Source organism: Mirounga leonina, unplaced genomic scaffold, assembly GCF_011800145.1.
Source record: "Mirounga leonina isolate KUSES-001 unplaced genomic scaffold, KU_Mleo_1.0 Mir_115, whole genome shotgun sequence".
Classification (NCBI taxonomy): Eukaryota; Metazoa; Chordata; class Mammalia; order Carnivora; family Phocidae; genus Mirounga; species Mirounga leonina.
In genome coordinates, this window is record NW_023270268.1 from 31075558 (window position 1) to 31094598 (window position 19041).

The 19041-nt window shown below is 49.4% G+C and overlaps 1 protein-coding gene across 1 annotated transcript in view; it reads left to right on the top strand.

The window, feature by feature from the left end:
• Positions 1-19041, top strand: part of EPHB1 (EPH receptor B1) — a 283919-nt gene that overhangs the window by 16137 nt on the left and 248741 nt on the right. Inside the window, exon 3 of the mRNA XM_034995150.1 lies at positions 9179-9860. Within this exon, the coding sequence (XP_034851041.1) occupies positions 9179-9860 (682 nt within the window). The remainder of the gene's footprint in view (positions 1-9178; positions 9861-19041) is intronic.

The following is a 19041-nucleotide window of genomic DNA, read 5'->3' on the forward strand; positions in this document are numbered from 1 at the left end:
GCACCCAGAACACTGTTTGGGGATGTCATAGATGTGCAATCCTTTATTTAAAAAGTGAGTTAAATGCGCTGGGCTTCATACAAATCAGAATAGCTAGGATCTTGCTGGGCTAATAGAGGCCACAAAGCCGATTTCAGTGATGTCTTCCTCCTCAGTAGCAGTGTCCAGAGGAGATGTCCTCCCTGGCCAGGCCCCAGGGAAATGGCTTATTCAGGGCAATTCTTAGGATGCAGTGGCATGTGGTGTGCCCAAGAACTGGACCGGCTACCAGGGACTGCTTGAATGGGCTTTCCTCCTGCAGTGGTACAAGGCCACCCATTCCCTCCACTACTTACTCTCTGCGATGCAGAAGAGAACGGGGAAGTGCGGGAAGGGACACAGTTAGATATGGAAATGATTAGAATATGGAAAACATACTCATTGTTTCCCAATTCTTAGAATTGGGCATTCGGGAGGGGCAGGGTCTATGCGGGTATGTTGCAGCAGTCCAGGGAGCTGGTAACTATCACAAGTCTTTCCAGAACTCCGTGCTTGGAACTGTCTTCAGAGACATACAGTGGAATCCGCTTGCTTCTCTTAACTTCATTTTATAGCAGCTCTTCATTTTTGAGCAAAGAATATTATTTCTTAGCTTGTTCCTCCATCTGACTCATCAGATTTGGCTCCAGATGACTTTTCCCCTTTTCTAAAATCCAGATCCACTCTTGGAGGATAAAGAATGTGTTAGAGTTTCTGAAGGTTGTTCTAGAAGTCCGTGTGGATGGGCAGGTAGAGAGAATTCACGGCAGTGGTTTTGAAGGGGAACAGCATGTTTTACACACACACACACACACACACTCATACACCACGCACACACACACACACATAGCCAGACTGAATATACTGGCCACTCTTGAGCAACAGACCTGCGAGATCTGACTTCCAACAAGGAAGTTTAACAAACCCAGATCTTGGGGGAACCTAGAGCTGTCTTTCTCATACATCAAAGTCATGGTCTCAAAGCCTGAACAAGTACTTTCTAATGGATGTCATTGTTTTCTTATCGCTTATCCTACGCTTATCTCAAGGACTCAAGGACGGGTGGTCCATTTGCATCAATAATAGTGCCCGTTCAAAGGCTGTTAATATTCTGCTGGTTGTGCAAAACTGCTTTGTTTCTTTTCCCAGGCAGGAGTTAGCTGGGTGTCACCTGCAGTAAGTCCCCAGCAGAGTACCAGGGGCTAAGGAGGCGGAGAACTTAAGGAACAGACCCAGGGCCTTGCTCATTCCCTCAATCTTCCAGTATTTATTAAGGGCTAGTCGCTGGGATTGTGCAGGGGTCCCCAACACAGTGCAGCCCACTAAGGACAAGCCCGTGTGGAAGATGGATTTGTGTTTTAGAAAACTCAGCGGGGCAGGGGAGTTAAAGAGAAAGACTGGCAGAGTGACTAGGAGGGGGAGGGACTTCAGCAGGGAAAGGGGCAGACTGCGTGGATGAGCTATGGAGGAGCCTGGAGACATGGGTTTGGCACCGTCACTGCCGGATGGGGAACAGAAATGGGGAGGGCGGAGTCTAGAGTGCTTCTTGGATCGCTGACATGGGGACTGGCTGGTGCAGGTTCCATCCAGGGGCAGGAGGACTGCAGAGAACATGGGGGCGCGCCAGATGTTCATCAGGAGGCGTCCAGCAGCCAGCTGGAGCAAAGAGTCTGGGGCACCGGGGAGACCTGGAGGTTGGTGACTTACCCTGAGGTGGCTGCAGCCTTGTGTGCGGACGGCATCTCCCAGGGTAAAAAGGGAAAGGAGAAGGGATTCCGGAGAAAACAGTGGATTTCACTGGTCCCAGACGTTACTGAATAAAAATGCTGCAAAGCTGAATGCATGGGGTTATTTTGCTTGTCAAAATCAACTAATAAATTAGTCAAAACCTAATTCCCTGTCCTCAAGGAGCTCACAGCCTGGTAGCTCGAAAGTCATACACGGAGCAACTAACAAATAGTTCAAAGCAGCGTATTATGAAATGCGAAATTGTGTGGAATAAGCTCAATCATGCTTTAAGCATTCGGAAAAACGGTAGGTGAATACAAGCTAGGACGGCATCACGGAAAACAGGATACCTGAGCCCCCTCACAGGAGGGAGCCACACCGAGAGCTTGGCTCCACCACCTATCAGCTGCCTGGCTTCAGGCCAACTATTGAATGTCTCTGGGCCTCAGTGTGCCCATTTGTCAACAAAAGGTTTTGGTCTGCATGACCTACAGTGGTTTCCAGCCAGATCTGTTCTTCTCTGGTTCTCGGAGGGATTGAGATGGCATGAGGGTGGGGTAGAAGAAAGGTGTCACGCCGGTCAGAACATCAACAGCAGCAGCAAGAGGCGGGGATGGGCACTGTCTCAGGGTGCAGATGTGAGAGGATGTGGCCCTGGTTTGAACACTTGCCATCTCTTGCCTGGTCTGTTGTCATTACTTTCTGACAAACAGCAACCCAGGGCATAAGTCCAGGCAATAAGTCATGCCAGCCCTAGCGTATGGTCCTGGGGATGCAAGAGAGAAGCCAAATAAGAGGAACATTGTTCTGGAAGAAATGGTAAATTATGGTGACAAAGTGGGTGTGTTAGACACGGAGGGTGCTTTTGGCCTGATACCTGCCTGATTCCGGGCTGGAAAATCAGGTGGTCCTTCAGTGGGCTCCTGGGCCCAAAGTTCTGATTCCATCTTTGGATGACCCTGGTGATTTTACTCAGGCTCCCAGCATCAGTGAAAGGATTCCACTTCCTTGGCCACCTGTCCCCTCTCTCGTTGCCATCTTTGCCTCAACTTAGGCATCACTTGTTCATCCACAAATAAACTTGGTCAAGCAAATACTGGTCACTTGGGATATAGGGATAAAGGAATGAGAAGGGCATCCCCGACTCAGTGGATAGGTCAAACAAGGGCCTAAAGTTGCAATGGGCATGCCTTTTGTGGATAATAGAGACCAAGCTGGCATTGTTGGGGTGTTGAGGTGTAGGCTGGACCAGAAAACAAAGAGGTTTTTTTTAAAGATGTATTTATTCATTTTAGAGAGAGAGAGAAAGAGAGAGTGCATGGGGGGAAGGGCAAAGGGAGAGGGAGAGAGAGAGAGAATCTCCAGCAGATCCCCGCTGAGCACAGAGCCTGACTCAGGGCCTGATCTCACCCTGAGATCAGGACCTGATCTGAAATCAAGAGTCAGATACTTAACCAACTGAGCCACCCAGGCACCCCAAAGAGGTTTTTTTAAAAAGCTAGATTGAAGTATTAGTTACATGTCATAAAATTTATTCATTTGCGTTGTACAGTTCAATAATTTTTAGTAAGTTTACAGAATTGTGTAGTTATCCCCACAATCCCATTTTAGAACATTTCCATCACCTCCAAAAAAGATTCTTCATGCCCATTTGCAGTAACTGCCCATTCCCATCTCCAGTGCCAGGGAAGTACTAATACTTTTCTAGCTATAGATTTGCCTTTTCTGGACAGTTCATGTATATGGAATCATGCAATATATGGACTAATATAGCATAGTGTTTTAGAGGTTTATCCATATTGTTGCATGTATCAGTACTTCATTCTTTTTTATTTCTGAATAGTATTCCATTGTCTGGCCACATCACATTTTATTTAGGTGTTTACTGGTTGATGGACATTAACAAGGCTCTTAGGTGCCATATTGGAGTCTGGTTGAGAGCTCCAAGAACGGAGGACTCAAGTCAGATTGGTGTGCATTATGAATCTTAGTCCACAAATAAACATGCACAAGAAAAATTCTGGACCTTATTTTCTTGTAGTCAAATTATTTCAGACTCTGAGCACTCCCCGTCCCACGAGCTGATGAGAATTTCAGTCTCGAGTAATAGTTCTTTCCACCACGCTTGTGCAAAGCTCCCAGAGGTCCAACTCAGAGCAAATCGGAGAAGGCTGCTACATTGTCCATAGGCCCATGATCCTCTGAGGCCCAGCCACCGTCAGATGTCCTGAGCATGCATAAAATTCTGGAGGTGGTGGTGGCAGAAGGTAATAATTGTTCATACCTGTCTTTACATATATAAAAGAATATCTGAGGCTTGATCTTAGAAGTGAATGGCTGACTCAAAGGGTGTGTGCAGTTATAATTTTGATAAATAAAAACCAAAATTTTTATAGAAGCTGTATCAATTTGCCCTTCATCTAGCTATGTATCAGAGTGCTTATTTTCCACAGCTTCTCCAACACAGTGTATTATCAAACTTCTGTCCGACCAAAAAAAAAAAGGAAGTATCACAATGTAGTTAATTACCATTTTGGTTATATTGAATAATGTTCAATATCTTTTCATATGTTTATAAGCTGTATCTATCTCTTTTTTAGTGAGCAGTTTGTTAATATCCCTTGCCTATTTTTGTATCTTATTATTGATATATAGATTATCTTTATATTATTAGGGGAAATTAATACTTTATCCATGATAAGTTTATAAATAGTTCCTTCCCAGCATGTTTCCATTGTTTTTTTTTTTCCTTTTGATTTTACTTCTGGCCATTTTTGTTATGCCACTTAAAAAAATTGTATGGAGTTGAATTGATCAATCTGTTCATTTGTGGCTTCTGAGTTTCATGTCCTAATTACTGTACATAAATTGTCTCCATGGTTTCTTTTAGTATTTTTATGGTTTCATTTTTAATGTTTAAAGCTTTGATTCACTAAGAATTTATCCTGAAGTAAGGAATGAGGTATGGAGGCAAAGTTGTTTTTTCCCAGATGGCTACTCAGTTATCATAATGATATCTTTTTTTTTTCTTTTAAAGATTTTGTTTATTTATTTGAGAGAGAGCGTGAGCACAAGCAGAGGGAGGGGCAGAGACGGAGGGAGAAGCAGGCTTCCCGCCGAGCAGGGAGCCCGATGTGGGACTCGATCCCAGGACCCTGGGATCATGACCTGAGCTGAAGGCAAACGCTCAACGACTGAGCCACCCAGGTGTCCCTTAAAATGATGTACCTTTTCCCTACTGATCTGAGTTGTGGCCAACATTTTAAATGTTGAGAGAAACTATTGATATGACTTCTCAAAGATTTCACCAGTCACACCGTCACCGGTAGGCTTGAGAATACCCTTTGCTCTAGATTCTTACCAAGACTTGATATTTTATCTTCCAATTTTTGGCCAAGCTGATAAGCAAATCATGGTGCTTTGCTGTCATTTTAATGGGAAGAAACAATTACAGAAAGGAACACAGGAGGCGTAGGTCAGATGCCTGGAAGGAGAGGCTGAGAAGCTGCCACTGAACAGAGACCTTTAGGAAATCAACTTTGGGACAGGCAGTGAGAGTACGTCCTGGGGACCAGGGCTAGCACGGGCCTTGGCTGAAAGAATCTGGGTGCTACACATCTGGGGGGGTAGGATATCCGGCGCTGGTAAGGCTCCTCTTTTGTAGGGAGCTGGGAAGCAGCGTGCCTGGGGACACAGAGTAGCTCAAAGTGGTTGGGGAGGTAGGACTGATGCGTTGAAGACCGTTGTGGGGATGCATGACCCGTGGTCTGGTCAAGTCTCTCTCTGGCCCCTCCCCCCCACTCAGCCCATGAGAACTTTGGGATTCTACCCCAGGATGTCCTTCCGGTTTCCACAGGTCTCGTCCAACCTACTGTCATGGGTGGCCGGTACCGCTCTACGCACATCCAGTTGTCCTGACCGTGCATTGGGGTGGCCCTCCAACCCAGTTTCTACATCAGAGAAATCTAAAAACCCAGTTCTGATCACCTGTACTTCTCCTCACTAAAACTGATGAGTTTTAGTAACTTCCAGTTACCCTCAGTATGAAATTCAGAGTTCTAGACCAGACTCATCCTCTCCTCAGTCTTATTCCTGTACCTGCTTTTTATGACTCTTGTGCCACACAGACGACATTACTCAGTGGCACCAGGACACATTGTCCCACCACAGGGCCTTTGCACTTGCTGTTCCTGGGCCTCGATGCTGCACTCCTTCTCTGTTCCTCTTGGCCCCCTCCAGACACATACTTCTGACTTAACTCCTATCCGTCCATCCCCTCTCAGTTTGGAGGGTCTTCCTTGATGTTCTTCTGTGTATCAGGTACACCCCCTCTCTTGGCACCCTGTAGTATTCCCTCACAGCAGTTAGCCCAATTGTCATTATTTAGTTATTTTAATAACCATTTGTCTAATTTCTGTTTCTCTCACTAGACTATAAGCTTCATATTGTTGTATCCCCAGTGGCTAATAGAACACCTGGCATAAAGTTGGCATTCGGTAAATATTTTTTTCATTGATGAGTGAATGAGGTATAACTCCAAAGCAAGGAGGTTGATTCCAAATATCACAAACAAATAGCAGTGTTTGTCCCTCCCTGCTGGGAATGCCATTGCACCCTCAACTCTGTTTGCCAAAATACTCTCTTTCTTCAAGGCCCCCACCCCTAATTGCCACTTGCCTGGAAGGCGTTCATACCTCCTTGAGCCCGCTCTGATCATGTTTATTTTTCCAATCCCTGTCTTACCTGCTGGCAGGGGAATGAGAGAGAGAAAGAAATGAATGTGAGACTCTATCACGGCCTTTCCCCAAACATCAGGGAGTTATTTTCCTTTCTCTCAATTTCTCTCCACCCTTTTCCTTTGAATATACAGCTGTATTCCTCCTAATTTGCTTTGATCGCTCCCTTAGGAGCTGTCATGGAATCAATTAAATCTGTGCAGAATTTTTATAACTCAGGGTCACCCAGTATGAGTCCTCATTTTACAGATGAGAAAACTGAGGCCCAGAGAGGTTAATGTTTGAAACGATTACCTCTGTTGGGTCTTATAACACCAATCAGCATCATTTTCTAAGATGAATGTTCTCAATATCCTAGCTCCACAAGAGTAGAAATGCCTCATTCTGTCTACTTAAGACCCACAGTCTCAGTGCTAAGGTGAGCCCCAAAAGGTGGGCTTCCTGTCCTGCTCCCACACAGTGAAGCTGCAGTAGTCTTGAGTGGGGGTCAGGGACTCTGGCTGGGATGGGTTCCTGTCCTAAATAGGGCCATGGGCTTCACCTGTGCCTTGACAAAGGCGCCCCGTGTTCATGCTGAGACTTTACACAATCTGGCTGAAGTAATGGACGGGGAGTCTGCTGTTTAAACACTTGCAGAACAGCAGAAGAAACCCATCCTTCCCTCCGAAGTCACGTAGGGTCCACCAGAAAAATGTTATTTCAAAGTGGCCACGGAAGGGAGGAAGGTCTGAAAATTTGAACTAAAACCACTGTCTGCAACTTCTCCCTAATATATTTGCTTCTGGTTCCAAAAACCCAGGCAAGCAGAAGGTAACTTTAACAAACACATTTAAATAGAACAAAACACAATCTTTAAGAAGGAATAAAAAGTGATTCATTGACATCTAGAGAATCAATAAGAAATTAAGCAAAGTCCAGGTGAGGTTTGGCAGTGTGCAAGGATCTGGAAGGAACTCACCCAGGACTCCAGGCTGGGGAAGGGACCTTCCTGGGGGGCTGGCAGCGGTGGGGGGAGAAGGGCCTTGGATGGACTGCTACTCAGGTGCTTCGGGGGCAGGGCCCGGGCAGCAGGAGTGGCCGTGAGGTCACTCTACAGGGCTGGGTGGGCAGGGACAGCTCTCCGTGTGCCCATTTTTTCCTCCACACCATGCCTGGTCTTCAGATGCTCTGGCATAAGCTTGAAAGACAGCCTAGCCCTCCTGCTCCTACAGGGGGCTTAATTCTGTGCAAGAAGCAACTGTGTCTATTTTCCACGCACACAAGATTGACTTCAACTTTTTAAATGAAGAATTCTAGTTTGTCTATTTCAGATCCACACTGTGAACAATAAGCAATTAGCACAGTATTTAGAGAAATGGGTACTATTTTCTATATATTTTTTTTTTTTTGCCACTGCTAGATATTAAGATCGAGGATCTCAATTTATTTTTTCTTTTCATTTTAGGAAGCTCAATTTCTTCTGTCCCTTATTTGTTTCGGGCAAGCAGAACGGAATTTAACAAACGTATTGAAACTTCCTGGGAATACTCCCAGTTCTTGAGGTCAGGGTCCTGAGAGCTCCCCAGGATGGGCAGCTGCTTCCTCTGCCAGCCCAAGGAAGAAAGAATGACTCAGTCACTCTTCTCCGGCTCCTGCCGCTGAGTGGCTTGGTTAAGGAAGCCGTGCCTTTAAGGACCTCCTGCCCCTTATTACCTGTTACTGAAATAAGTTAGTAGGAGCATTTCTTTGGCCATTCAAAGCACTTCTTCCTATCTCCTCTCTATCCTGTCTTCTCTTATGGTCATGTGACCATGGGCGAATTGCATATCTTTTCATCTGTAAATTGGGGGTGACAGTATCCAGTTTTCAATGTTATAGGGAAGATGGAGAGACAGCATTTAATAAACGCAATGTTTCTCTTCTCCTTCCTGCCTAGAGGGCTGCTAAAAATGAGTTTTCTTTTCCAATGCGAAGCATGCTGTCTCTCCCCTGCTAAGAAGCCCTCCTTCCTCCCTGTGTGATATCCTCCAGCATTTCCTTCCATTGGGTCCCTGCTAGCAGTTTGCACACAATGAAGCTTGATTTGCTTCCTTAAGGATCTCACTTAGTAGCCCCTACTCCTACAAGTTTTCTGGTCTAGCTCTTTCAAAGGGATTGATGTTATAAAACAAAAGTTTATGAGAATCTCAGTTTGTTGAGAAATTCTGAAAAGCCTTATATTCTTATGCTTTTCATGACTCTAAATGAGCTTCACCACAGTAAAGGCAATGAGGTTCTGAACTGAAGATTTCCAGGGTGAGGGGTGTCCTGTAGTCAGACCCCTAATCCACGGGGGTGGCTGTGGGGAGGAGAGGCCATGGCACTGAGGTCTCAAGTCCCTGCTGTCGCCTAGGGCGGGAAGATGCTTGTTGTCCCTGTGGACGTAATGAGCCATAGTCACAGCAGGAGTGCTGTTGGTTGGATGAAGGAAGGCTTTCTAGAGGGAAATCTATTATATTTCAGGGGGGCCAGCAGAGAAATCTTTGAAGTCTGCTTATGAGGAGGTCTTTAAAAGCAAGTTAGGGTTGGGGTGTTCCTGTCTTAGGTCAAGCAGTGGGGCTGGTGAGCTCGTAAGGCCCCCTCCAGCACCAGGCTTCTCTGCTCTGCCTCTCTTCTTGGTCTTCTTACTCTCTCTTTCGTGTTTTTGCATGTGTGCACCCGTGGTCTGCCTGGTTCAGTGGGAGGAAGTCAGTGGCTACGATGAAAACCTGAACACCATCCGCACCTATCAGGTGTGCAACGTCTTCGAGCCCAACCAAAACAACTGGCTCCTCACCACCTTCATCAACCGGCGGGGGGCTCACCGCATCTACACGGAGATGCGCTTCACTGTGAGAGACTGCAGCAGCCTCCCCAACGTCCCAGGCTCCTGTAAGGAGACCTTCAACTTGTACTACTATGAGACTGACTCAGTTATTGCCACCAAGAAGTCGGCCTTCTGGTCTGAGGCCCCCTACCTCAAAGTAGACACCATTGCTGCAGATGAGAGCTTCTCCCAGGTGGACTTCGGGGGAAGGCTGATGAAGGTCAATACAGAAGTCAGGAGCTTTGGGCCTCTGACTCGGAATGGTTTTTACCTCGCTTTCCAGGATTATGGAGCCTGTATGTCTCTCCTTTCTGTTCGTGTCTTCTTCAAGAAGTGTCCCAGCATTGTGCAGAATTTTGCAGTGTTTCCAGAGACCATGACGGGGGCAGAGAGTACATCTCTGGTGATTGCTCGGGGGACATGCATCCCCAATGCAGAGGAAGTAGACGTGCCCATCAAACTCTACTGCAACGGGGATGGAGAGTGGATGGTGCCCATTGGGCGCTGCACCTGCAAGCCAGGCTATGAGGCTGAGAACAGTGTGGTCTGCAAGGGTAAGTCCTATGGCCTCATAAGGCCTCCCCTTCCTGGGGCAGGGCCTGATCTGCGAATTTTCCCCATCTCCAGCTCTGGGTCACAAAGAAACAGAAGCACCTGATGGCTTATTATAAAGGTCCAGGGAACCTCCATCCCCAGTGCAAGGCATGATGATTTTTCAGTTGTGTCCAACCAGAATGCCCGTGTTCATGGTGAGGGAAGAGATAGGGAGAATTCCAAATGGTAGATAAGAACTTAATAACCACTCAGTTATATTTAGTTATGGGCCACAGACATTCATATTCTCTCTCACATGTGTACGTGAGCTCTCTCCCCCTTCCTCCTGCCCTCCCTCCCCTAGACACACACACACACACACCCCTGTGTCGCGTTAAATCCCATGCACTGAGGCATGCAGGATTGGGGTTGTCATGGACAGTTCACTCAAGGGTAGTTGAGAAGTGACTGGATTTGGAAAATATTTTAGGTCTTTTCAGTTCAGCTCCCCCACTACCCAACTTGGTCCTGGACCCATGGAGCTTGTAAACTTGAAGTTCTATGCTTACCTATCTTGCTCCCGGGGCTCAATGCCAAGTCCTGGGGCAGGGATGGGGCCTAGCTTTCACGTGTCCTGGCAGGAGATGCACTACCAGAAATGGGGGAAGGAGGTACAAGGTATTGTATGACCTTTGCTTGAATGATACAGAGTGGTGCGGTTGGGGAGTGTCAGGGAGCTATGTGCTCACATGGGCTCCCCTCGGTCCAGGAGAGCACATGTCCAATACATGGTAATAAATGAGCTGAACTGGCTGGAGATTCTTCTCCGAGAGTGAATAGGAGGGTCTAGAGAGCCCACGGTTCATTTCTTTAGTAAGTTCATGGAAGCTGAACACAGGTAGGGGGTGTCCAGAGTTGGGGAAAAGAAGAATGCTTTCTTTTATGAAATTTTGCCCATGGCAGTCAAACCTTCAGAGTCACATAGACCCAGAAATGACCACCTTGACCCTTGCTCATCATTTAGGTTGCTCCAGACCTTTGGGGGACAAGTTGTAGCTGGAGCTGTATCAGTCCTTGCCTGTCTCCTTTCCCACTTCCTCTGCTCCCCAAATGCCTGCAGCCAGGCACCAGGCACCGGATTGCTAATGCCCATCAGCTCCGCAGTCCTTTAGACTCAGCTAATTGCCTGGGCTGGGGCACTAATACAGCCTTTCTGAAGCCTGCTGAGAGTGGAGAGTTAGGCCTTTGTGTTTTTATTGGATTTCTTGGTTATGGTACCCGTGATGGATGGTGTGGAAACAGAGGGGAGAGAGTGCCAGATCAAGTGATGAATCAAGGCAGACAGTTTTAAAACCGGCCTTGCCTGGCCCCAAAGTGCTCCTCTTTGTCCCTTTGGTTGGGGGTGGGGCAGGAGGTGCCCTCTTGGGCATTTGTCAGTGTCTGAGTGGGGACCTGGGCACTAGGCTGAGTTCTTAAAGGTGCAGGTGCTGCAGCTGCCGAGCGCGCTTGCAATGGCACTGGTGATTTCTCCGGGCTTCAGAGGTCTGCCATGCTGCACTTGCTGGCTGCGGCCCTCTCCGTGTTCTCATTATTTCCTGAGCAGAAGGGCAGGATCCAGAGCAAGCACTGATTGGTTCTGATTTAACTGCGACTCCGGGAACAGGCTCTCATTTCTTTGGGCGAATTGGAACTTTTCTCTTTTGGGGGGTTCTGCTGTCCATGCTGCTTGTCAGTCACCTCCTGTGGTTGTTGTGGGAGGGCCTATGGAGACAAATATGTAAATCCAAATGGTTTTTTTCCATTCTCCACACCCAGCTCCAACCCCCTTCTGACTGTTGATGGACGTTCCTCATCTAGAGTTATTATGAACCTGGCTTGATTTCACTGATTGCTTATTGCAAACACATTGGAGGCTGGAGGAAATGAGGAGACCACACACAGTCACTTTGCCATTTTAGAGGCACAGACAGGCCACATTTTGGTGGCAACTCCAAGAGTGGAGAGTGGCAAGGCTGGTGGCATCATGGGTCTTACAGCCCAGCAGCCTGGCTGAGCTTAGTGCCCTAGAAGGGCAGAGAAGCACTTTTGTTTTTCTGTCTCAAGAACTTTAAGATGCATCCTCCAAGTCTTGGCCATTGGCTCTGCTGGCAATCTGGCTTTGATGGCTGAGCCAGAGCTTCCTTCCCAGGCCTTAGCAGGCTGCCCCAGGGAGGTGAAGAGGCCTTGGCCATTGACGGTGATCTTGGGAGGACTCTGCAGCCTTTGGAGGGAGATGGGCAGTGCAGGTGGAAGGATTTGTGACTGGTCCCTGTGGTGTGTCTCCAAGCAAGGGGACCCCACCCATTTTGGGGGCTCACGCTATGCTGTCAGGTGGGCACCATGTAGCCCTTCACAGGCGTTGTGGGGTGGCTTGCTTAGTATTGCCAGTTTTCATGAGGCCAGCAGTGTGGAGAATGGGGGATGTCAGAGAATTGTGGGTGAGCCTCCGTCAGTGGTCCTGGTAGGACTGGAGAAGGAAGGCAAGCTCCTCTCCCCCAACACAGCCCCGAGAATGAATGCCCTGGAATCTGGCTGGGCAAAGCCTGGATGGTCCTGGGCTTCACACAATTATGTTGACCTAATAGATTTTTCTTTTCCAGAAATTTGAATTGGGCCTTTTCGCCTGTGTCAGATCTATAGAATATTCTTTCTATTATTTTTTGGCAAGACAGATTTTCAGCATGGACAGGAACTTTTTCTGACTTTCACTTTGCATCTGCTAAAGCCTCTCCTGTCAGAGTCATGGGGACCAGTTGCTCAGTTGTGCGGAAACACCTGGAGACCAATTAGGCAGCCCAGCCAGTGAAGAGTGGTCCTGGCCTAGAGCTGCTCCTGTTCTGAAGAGGGTAGCGGCGAGAGGGGGGCTAGGCAGAGAAAGCTGTGGGGGGGAGCTTACACATTAGGATGTGCAGCAAGTGGCAGATGCACTTTCTAGAGGGTTCCACGACCCTAGGCCTCTGCCAGACTCATCCTTTCTGCTCACACAGGTTGGGCCGATCAGGCAGAATCGGAGTAACCTGCTGACCCAGCCAGTGACTCTGACCCCATCTATGAAATTGTTAATTACTAGGAAAATGGCCCATCTGCCCCAACTTCAAGCCTTATGCTCATAGTCTAGTGGATTAATGAGCAATCATGGCTTCCACCTGCCCCATACCCTCCCTACTCAGGTTGATGGCTATGTTGATTTTCTGTGTGGGTCCCTGCAGTCTGTCCCTCCCTGGGGCCAGGGACACTGAGAGCCAGTGCTCGGCAAGCTCTCTCTGTGCTGTGGAGCCTGAAATACCGCACCAGTTGAAGCAAGTGTTGGGGAGGATGGCTGGGCTGAGACTGACAGTTGCTAGGGGGAACCTGGCATGGGAAGGCATCTTAGCTGTCTGTTAGAAGCTTCAGGGCTACAGTGTCCCATTTAGTTGCCCAGGGATGGGTCTCAGGTGCTAAGACAGCCTCTGGCAGCCAGATCCTAGCTGGAGCATGGGGCTTGATTTTGTTTCTGCCCCTGAGTGCTCCTTGAGGGCCTGGCTTTCCCTCCCAGGCATAGTCCCTGGAGCTTCCAAAAGGAGCTGCCTCATTAGCCTGCCCTTCCAGCCACATTCAGGACTCAGGGAACAACAGTGCCTTCTATGACCTTCCCTGCCATCCTTCCTTATTCCTGCTCCAGGAGGAATAGGCCACCGGGCTCACCACTGTTGAGGGCACACGCTGACCCATGGGGCCCAGGCCTTCGTTGTTAGCGCTGTCACTTGAGGACGGTGCAGGGAGATGAAAGGGGAAGGGGGTGCATCCAGGTGGAAGAGGCCTAAACTAGAGACAGGAGCTGGTTTTAGGCCTGGCTCTTCTGTGAGCTTCTGGTGGCTTTTAGGTAAGTCCTTTCCCATGATAGCCTCGTCTTTTTTGCCTGCTTCTCAGGGTATGTGAAAATCAAGTGGGCAATGGATATGAGAATGCTCTGGAAGCCCACGTGATGCCATGTCATTGCCCTTAAGCCCAAAAACACACCATCTGACTCTGGCTTCTAAGAGAATAAGATTCTGGAAGGAAGGTGGCATGTGGAATCCCCACTCAGAGACACAGGTCAGCAGGACACCTGAATTTTCAGTCATCCCCTGCCTGCACCTCTGCAGGCCCAGCTCCATGACTGTCTGGCAGTGACCAGGGATCAGCACATATGTGTGATCCACTGTGCCTCAACAAGTCAGTGGGTCAGGCAACACACATTTGGAAGGTGTGGCTCATGCAACCTGCCTTGAAGCAGGTGGGGTAGGCAGGTGGTCTTTGTGAGCTGAAGGTCTGAGAAGACTCCCGTAGCCTGAAAGAGGATGATGGTCATCTGAAGCAGTGATTCTTGATCCCAGGGTGAGCATGAGAACCCACAGGAAAGGCTTTATAAAATGGCATCCCCAGATGACCCCTTCTGAGATGTAAGTGGAGGCCAGGCCAAGAACCCCAGATATAAGCTCTAGACCAGAACCATCTGTATTGCTGGAATAGAAGAGAAGGGGGTTTGGGAGAGGTCCCTGAAGGCATCTTGGGCCTGCGGGATTTGCGGAAAGGGCGCACCTGAAGGGATGTAGAAGGCATCTGGGAAGAGGGACGGCAGGAGGGGGCTGGAGGCGGGGCAGACTGAGCACAAGGCCAGCAGGGAGTAGAGCATCATTGCACCTGGAGTAGGGGCTGGGAAGGCTGTGTAGGGCCCTGACACCCTGAGCTGCTAGGAAGCCTGCAGAGGAGAGAGGGACAGAAAGCTGAGGGATGACTGTCTAGGGGTTACAGAAAGGAACAGCTTTCCCTGCAGCTGGCCAGGACCAACTGGGTCACTCAAGACTGTCCTGGGAGCAAACATCAGGGGTGCCACTGCTGTCGTCAAGGGCATGGTCAAACCCACAGGACTCCTATGCCCCGCTCAGGGCCTGCTGGTCAGGGTTGGGGCTGAGGATCCATGTTCCAGAACCAGGAATCCACATGGCTTTTCCAGGGGGCTCAGAGGTCAGCTGAGACCATTCCAACTCCGGATGTTAGTGGGGCCTTGACAACCTCTAGGGGAGACCAGAGCAGTTCTTGGTGCATCCATGTCTCTCCTACTCTCCCCGCCCCCCCCCCCCCCCCAGTTCGTGTCAAAGCCCTGAGATAGGGCCTGAAACCTCGTTGGCACTGTCGTGTGCGGCCCTTCCAGGCGATCCTCAGGCCAACCACTTCCCTGCCACTGCCCCAGAGGCCTCCTCTCCCCCCCCCCCCCCAGCTTCTGCACTCCCCTGTCTCCAAATAGAGACTTTTTTCCTTGGTAATTTTCCACCTGCATGTAAATTCCTTCATGCCTGGAAACCCAAGGGACATTTTGAACCTTTCAACAGTTTCGGCGCCTTTGTCAACTTGAGCGGCTGAGATGAGCCAATTTATAAGCCTGGGGGAGTTGAGATGAAAAATCTGCAGGATTTGAAGGTGGAGAAAAATGTGTCTAATTTAGCTCCCCTTGGAAAAAAGTTGCTGGGGCCAATTCCGTCTCCCTTGGGGTTGCTCATCCCAGCTTTGGGTTGCCACTGCATCCTCATCCTGGGTGCTGAAAGAGAAGGTGGGGTCCCAAGGGGACGTTGTGTGTGTGCGTGCGTGTGTGTGTGTGTGTGCGTGCATGTGTGCGCGTGCATGTGCATGTGTTCACTGAGCTGACGGCTGCATCCAGGGCACTGTGGAAACCCGTCCGCTCGCTCAGCTCATCAGCTGTTGGCTGGGAGTGAAAGGAAGCCTGCACTAGACAGCTTCCTCTCAAGCCCCAGGGAGACCAGCTCTGCTCAGGGCTCGGGAGGCCAGGGTCATTAACACTGGAGCCTTGTAAGATGAGCTTCGTAATAGGATTTCCCAACAGGCTACTTCATTTAGAAGTCTCTCTTCTGCTTCCTCTGCTCCCTACGGTGGCCCTGCCCAGCGCCCTCCAAAGGGGAATCCCGTGTAATTGGCTGGATGTAATGGGCTGTGAGACCGGCATGAGCAACAGCAAACAGAGCGGGAAGGATGCTCCACGGCCTCACCGATTCCAGTGTCTGGGGTGTGAGCACTCGGTCCCCGACCCTGGTGGCAGTAGAGCATGGCAAGGGGGGAAAAGAGGCGGAGCGTTGGGTTCCAAGCCCCGTTGTGCTCTGCACTGCCCCTCTGCCTTTGAAAGACAGGCGTAGAAGCACCCCAATTCCACTAGTGTTGACCAAACAATTGTGATTCTCCCAGGTCGGTGCTGGAGTGACTGAGATTGATTTGGCAGGGTTCTGCGCCTGCGAGCTGCCCTAGGTGGGAGTCCATGACTTAATAAATGTGTGTTATCAAAGATGTCGACAGAGACACCATGTGGTCCTTACTCGAAGGCTGTGGGTAGTGGAAATGTCACTGGGCTAGCAGTCCTGTTAGGGCTACTTACAGCACCTTCATTGGCCCAGGAAGAACTAGAGAGTCTGAAACTACCCAGGCTGGGTGGGCTTGTGGGATGCTGAGAGACCATCTATTCTGACTACTACATTATCCATAGAGAGAGGGTGGCCAGGGAGCATTTGTGGGTACCAGTCTAGTTAATGTCAGAGCAGGGATCAGAACTCCTGGTCCGGGGACGCCACTATCTACCTCTGCATCCCAGACTGGATTTTGTTGAAATTAACCATCCTTCCACACACAACATGTATCTTCAGGACTGTCAGACTTCTCAGCTATTCTCTCATGGATTCTCTCCCTTGTGTCTGTGCTGTCCCTTGTTTTTTCTTGGGTTGGGCTCTTGGCGCCATGTTCTGTGGCTATACATTTCTGCACTGTGTATAGCACAGAGCTCCACATTGACTATCACTATCTTCCTTTTAACCTCTCTGGGTGTGGTACTGTCTCTCCAGATGCTGTGACATGTTGGTCTGCTTGTGAGGCCACCCAGAGGGTGCACAGGTTCTCAGGGTGGGGGGCAACCCCAAACTCCCGGGGAAGGATGAGGTCTAAGGCTTTGTGCTTATGGAAAAAGGCAGAGGGCAGGTGGCGGGTCTGGAAACTAGAGGCCCGGTTGTGGCTCTCTAATGGGCATCAAGGACCAGCATGGCCCCCCAGCGCTGAATCCCAGTTTAGGAAGGGCGGTGGTCAGACTTAACCCCTTTACTTCCTGTCCCTATCTCTCTCTGGAGCTGAACAGTCCCTGCCTGAGCACAGACATCCACACAAACTCCCTTGCCTGGGTGAGGAATCACTACATTTGATTTTGAAGCATGAAGATGAAAATCATACTGAATTTGAGTGGGGTCCTCCAGTTCTGGGCGCCAAGGAGCTCTGATGGTCTAAATTCTTTTTCCACTGGCCTTTGGCCATTGATAAGCTGTGTTGTCAGTGCCCTAATGCTCCTGGGTCTCATTTCTCCCTGAAGGCACTGGGGGAAGAAGACTGAGAAGAGTCAGCTCAGGGCAGTTGCCAACAGAGAAGGGATGCATCCCAGATACAGGTAAACCACCAGAAGCAAACCTTAGTTTGCCAAGAGCAGTTTGACAGGACCAGTGAGAGAGGGGCACTCTTGGCCTTTTCCTAGGGGAGGGGGTCTCTTCCTGTAGAGGTCCTATCTGCACTCTCCTTGCTGGCTGAACTAAGAGCTTGATTATTAGTTACCTTAGGGGGCAACTGAGCCTTTTGTTTCAAGAGCCAGCTAATGAGGGCAAGGCAGGCAAATCCTGGGGGGATGTGGCTTCGTATAGAGGAATATGTCTGGGTTGGCTCTGGTCTCCATAACAGAGAGCATCCGGCTTCCTGTGTGCCCTCCCAGCCTGCTACAGAATGAGTCTGTGCAGCTGCAGACGTGCTGGACTCACCATGCGTGTGCACGGTCATGCATGTGCGTGCCAAGTGCTCATGGCCAGGGGCTCAGGAGGAAATCATCTTGGCCACATCAGTCCCTGGAGAGGTTGGTGAGGGTAAGGAGGCACTGTGGGGAGTCTCAGGAGGCTTTTTGGAATCACAGGACAGACATTCAGGGCCAGGGAGGGTCAAACCCATCCCTAACAGGTTTTCATTGAGGGTAGGGCCCAGGTTAAAGGAAGAGCTGGACAAGGAAAGAAGTCCTTTGGTTTCTGGCTTGTCCTTGGCCTCTGTCTGGAAGAGCACACCAACCCTAAGGGCACACACTCTTAGTGGGAGCTGGACTTACCTGGTCTTTGGATATGACCCTTGGGGACCTGCTCTGCTCACATCCTTGCAGGCCTGGGCAGTTCTGGCCTTCCATTCCTCAGTCAAGCTGGATTCCACGTGTGAGTTCATGTGGCTTGAGTGGTACCTATGCTCATTCTTTCTTTAGGTACTTACTGGGCAGCTACTGATGCCAGGCCCTTTATGCTTCTATACTCAGATTGAGCAGTTTTACTTCTAAGAATTTGCTACATTCTTAGTTCTTGGAAAGTGCTTGCAATATCCAGAGGGCAAGGGAGCCATAAGGTGCTCTGTGGCCCTGGTGGGACCCAGTGGAGGATAGCCCCTCCCAGCTAGGTAAGACCTCTAAGGACAGTGAGTCCAGCCCACCAGGTTACACTTTGCTTTCCCACAGTGGTCCCCCAGCCTGCTTTTCAACACCTCCAGTGATGGGACACTTGGACTTCCTGAGGCAGCCTGGTTCATCGGAACCCTTCTTCCTAGCATTGAATCAGGGGCCCACTGATCCAGTCCCTGGGGTGGAACTTTTGTGCCAATCTCTCTTCCACCAAGTTACACTTTGTTGTTATTTTAAAATGTTTTGGGGGCACTTGGGTGGCCCAGTCGGTTAAGCATCCGACTCTTGATTTCAGCTCAGGTCATGATCTCAGGGTCCTAGGATCGAACCCAGGTCAAAGGAACCCAGGGCTCCCCACTCAGGGGGGAGTCTGCTTAAGATTCTCCCTCTCCCTCTACCCCTCCTTGCTCATGCTTTCTCTCTCTGTCTCTCCCTCTATCTCAAAAAAAAAGTGTTTTGAACAGGTGGTACTTATGAAAAGAAAGTTTCCCTCCCACTCTGGTCCTCACTAGGGTCCCTTGCTGTTCCAGTTTCTGATACTCTCTTGCAGAGAAGATGTGTGCATTTGCACACCCAGAATATGGATCTGTCTTTTTCCCACTTGCATAGGGCCATATTACACAGGGCTTTCCCCTTAGTCTCCCCATGCCTTTCTTACTTAACAATGAAGGTTAATA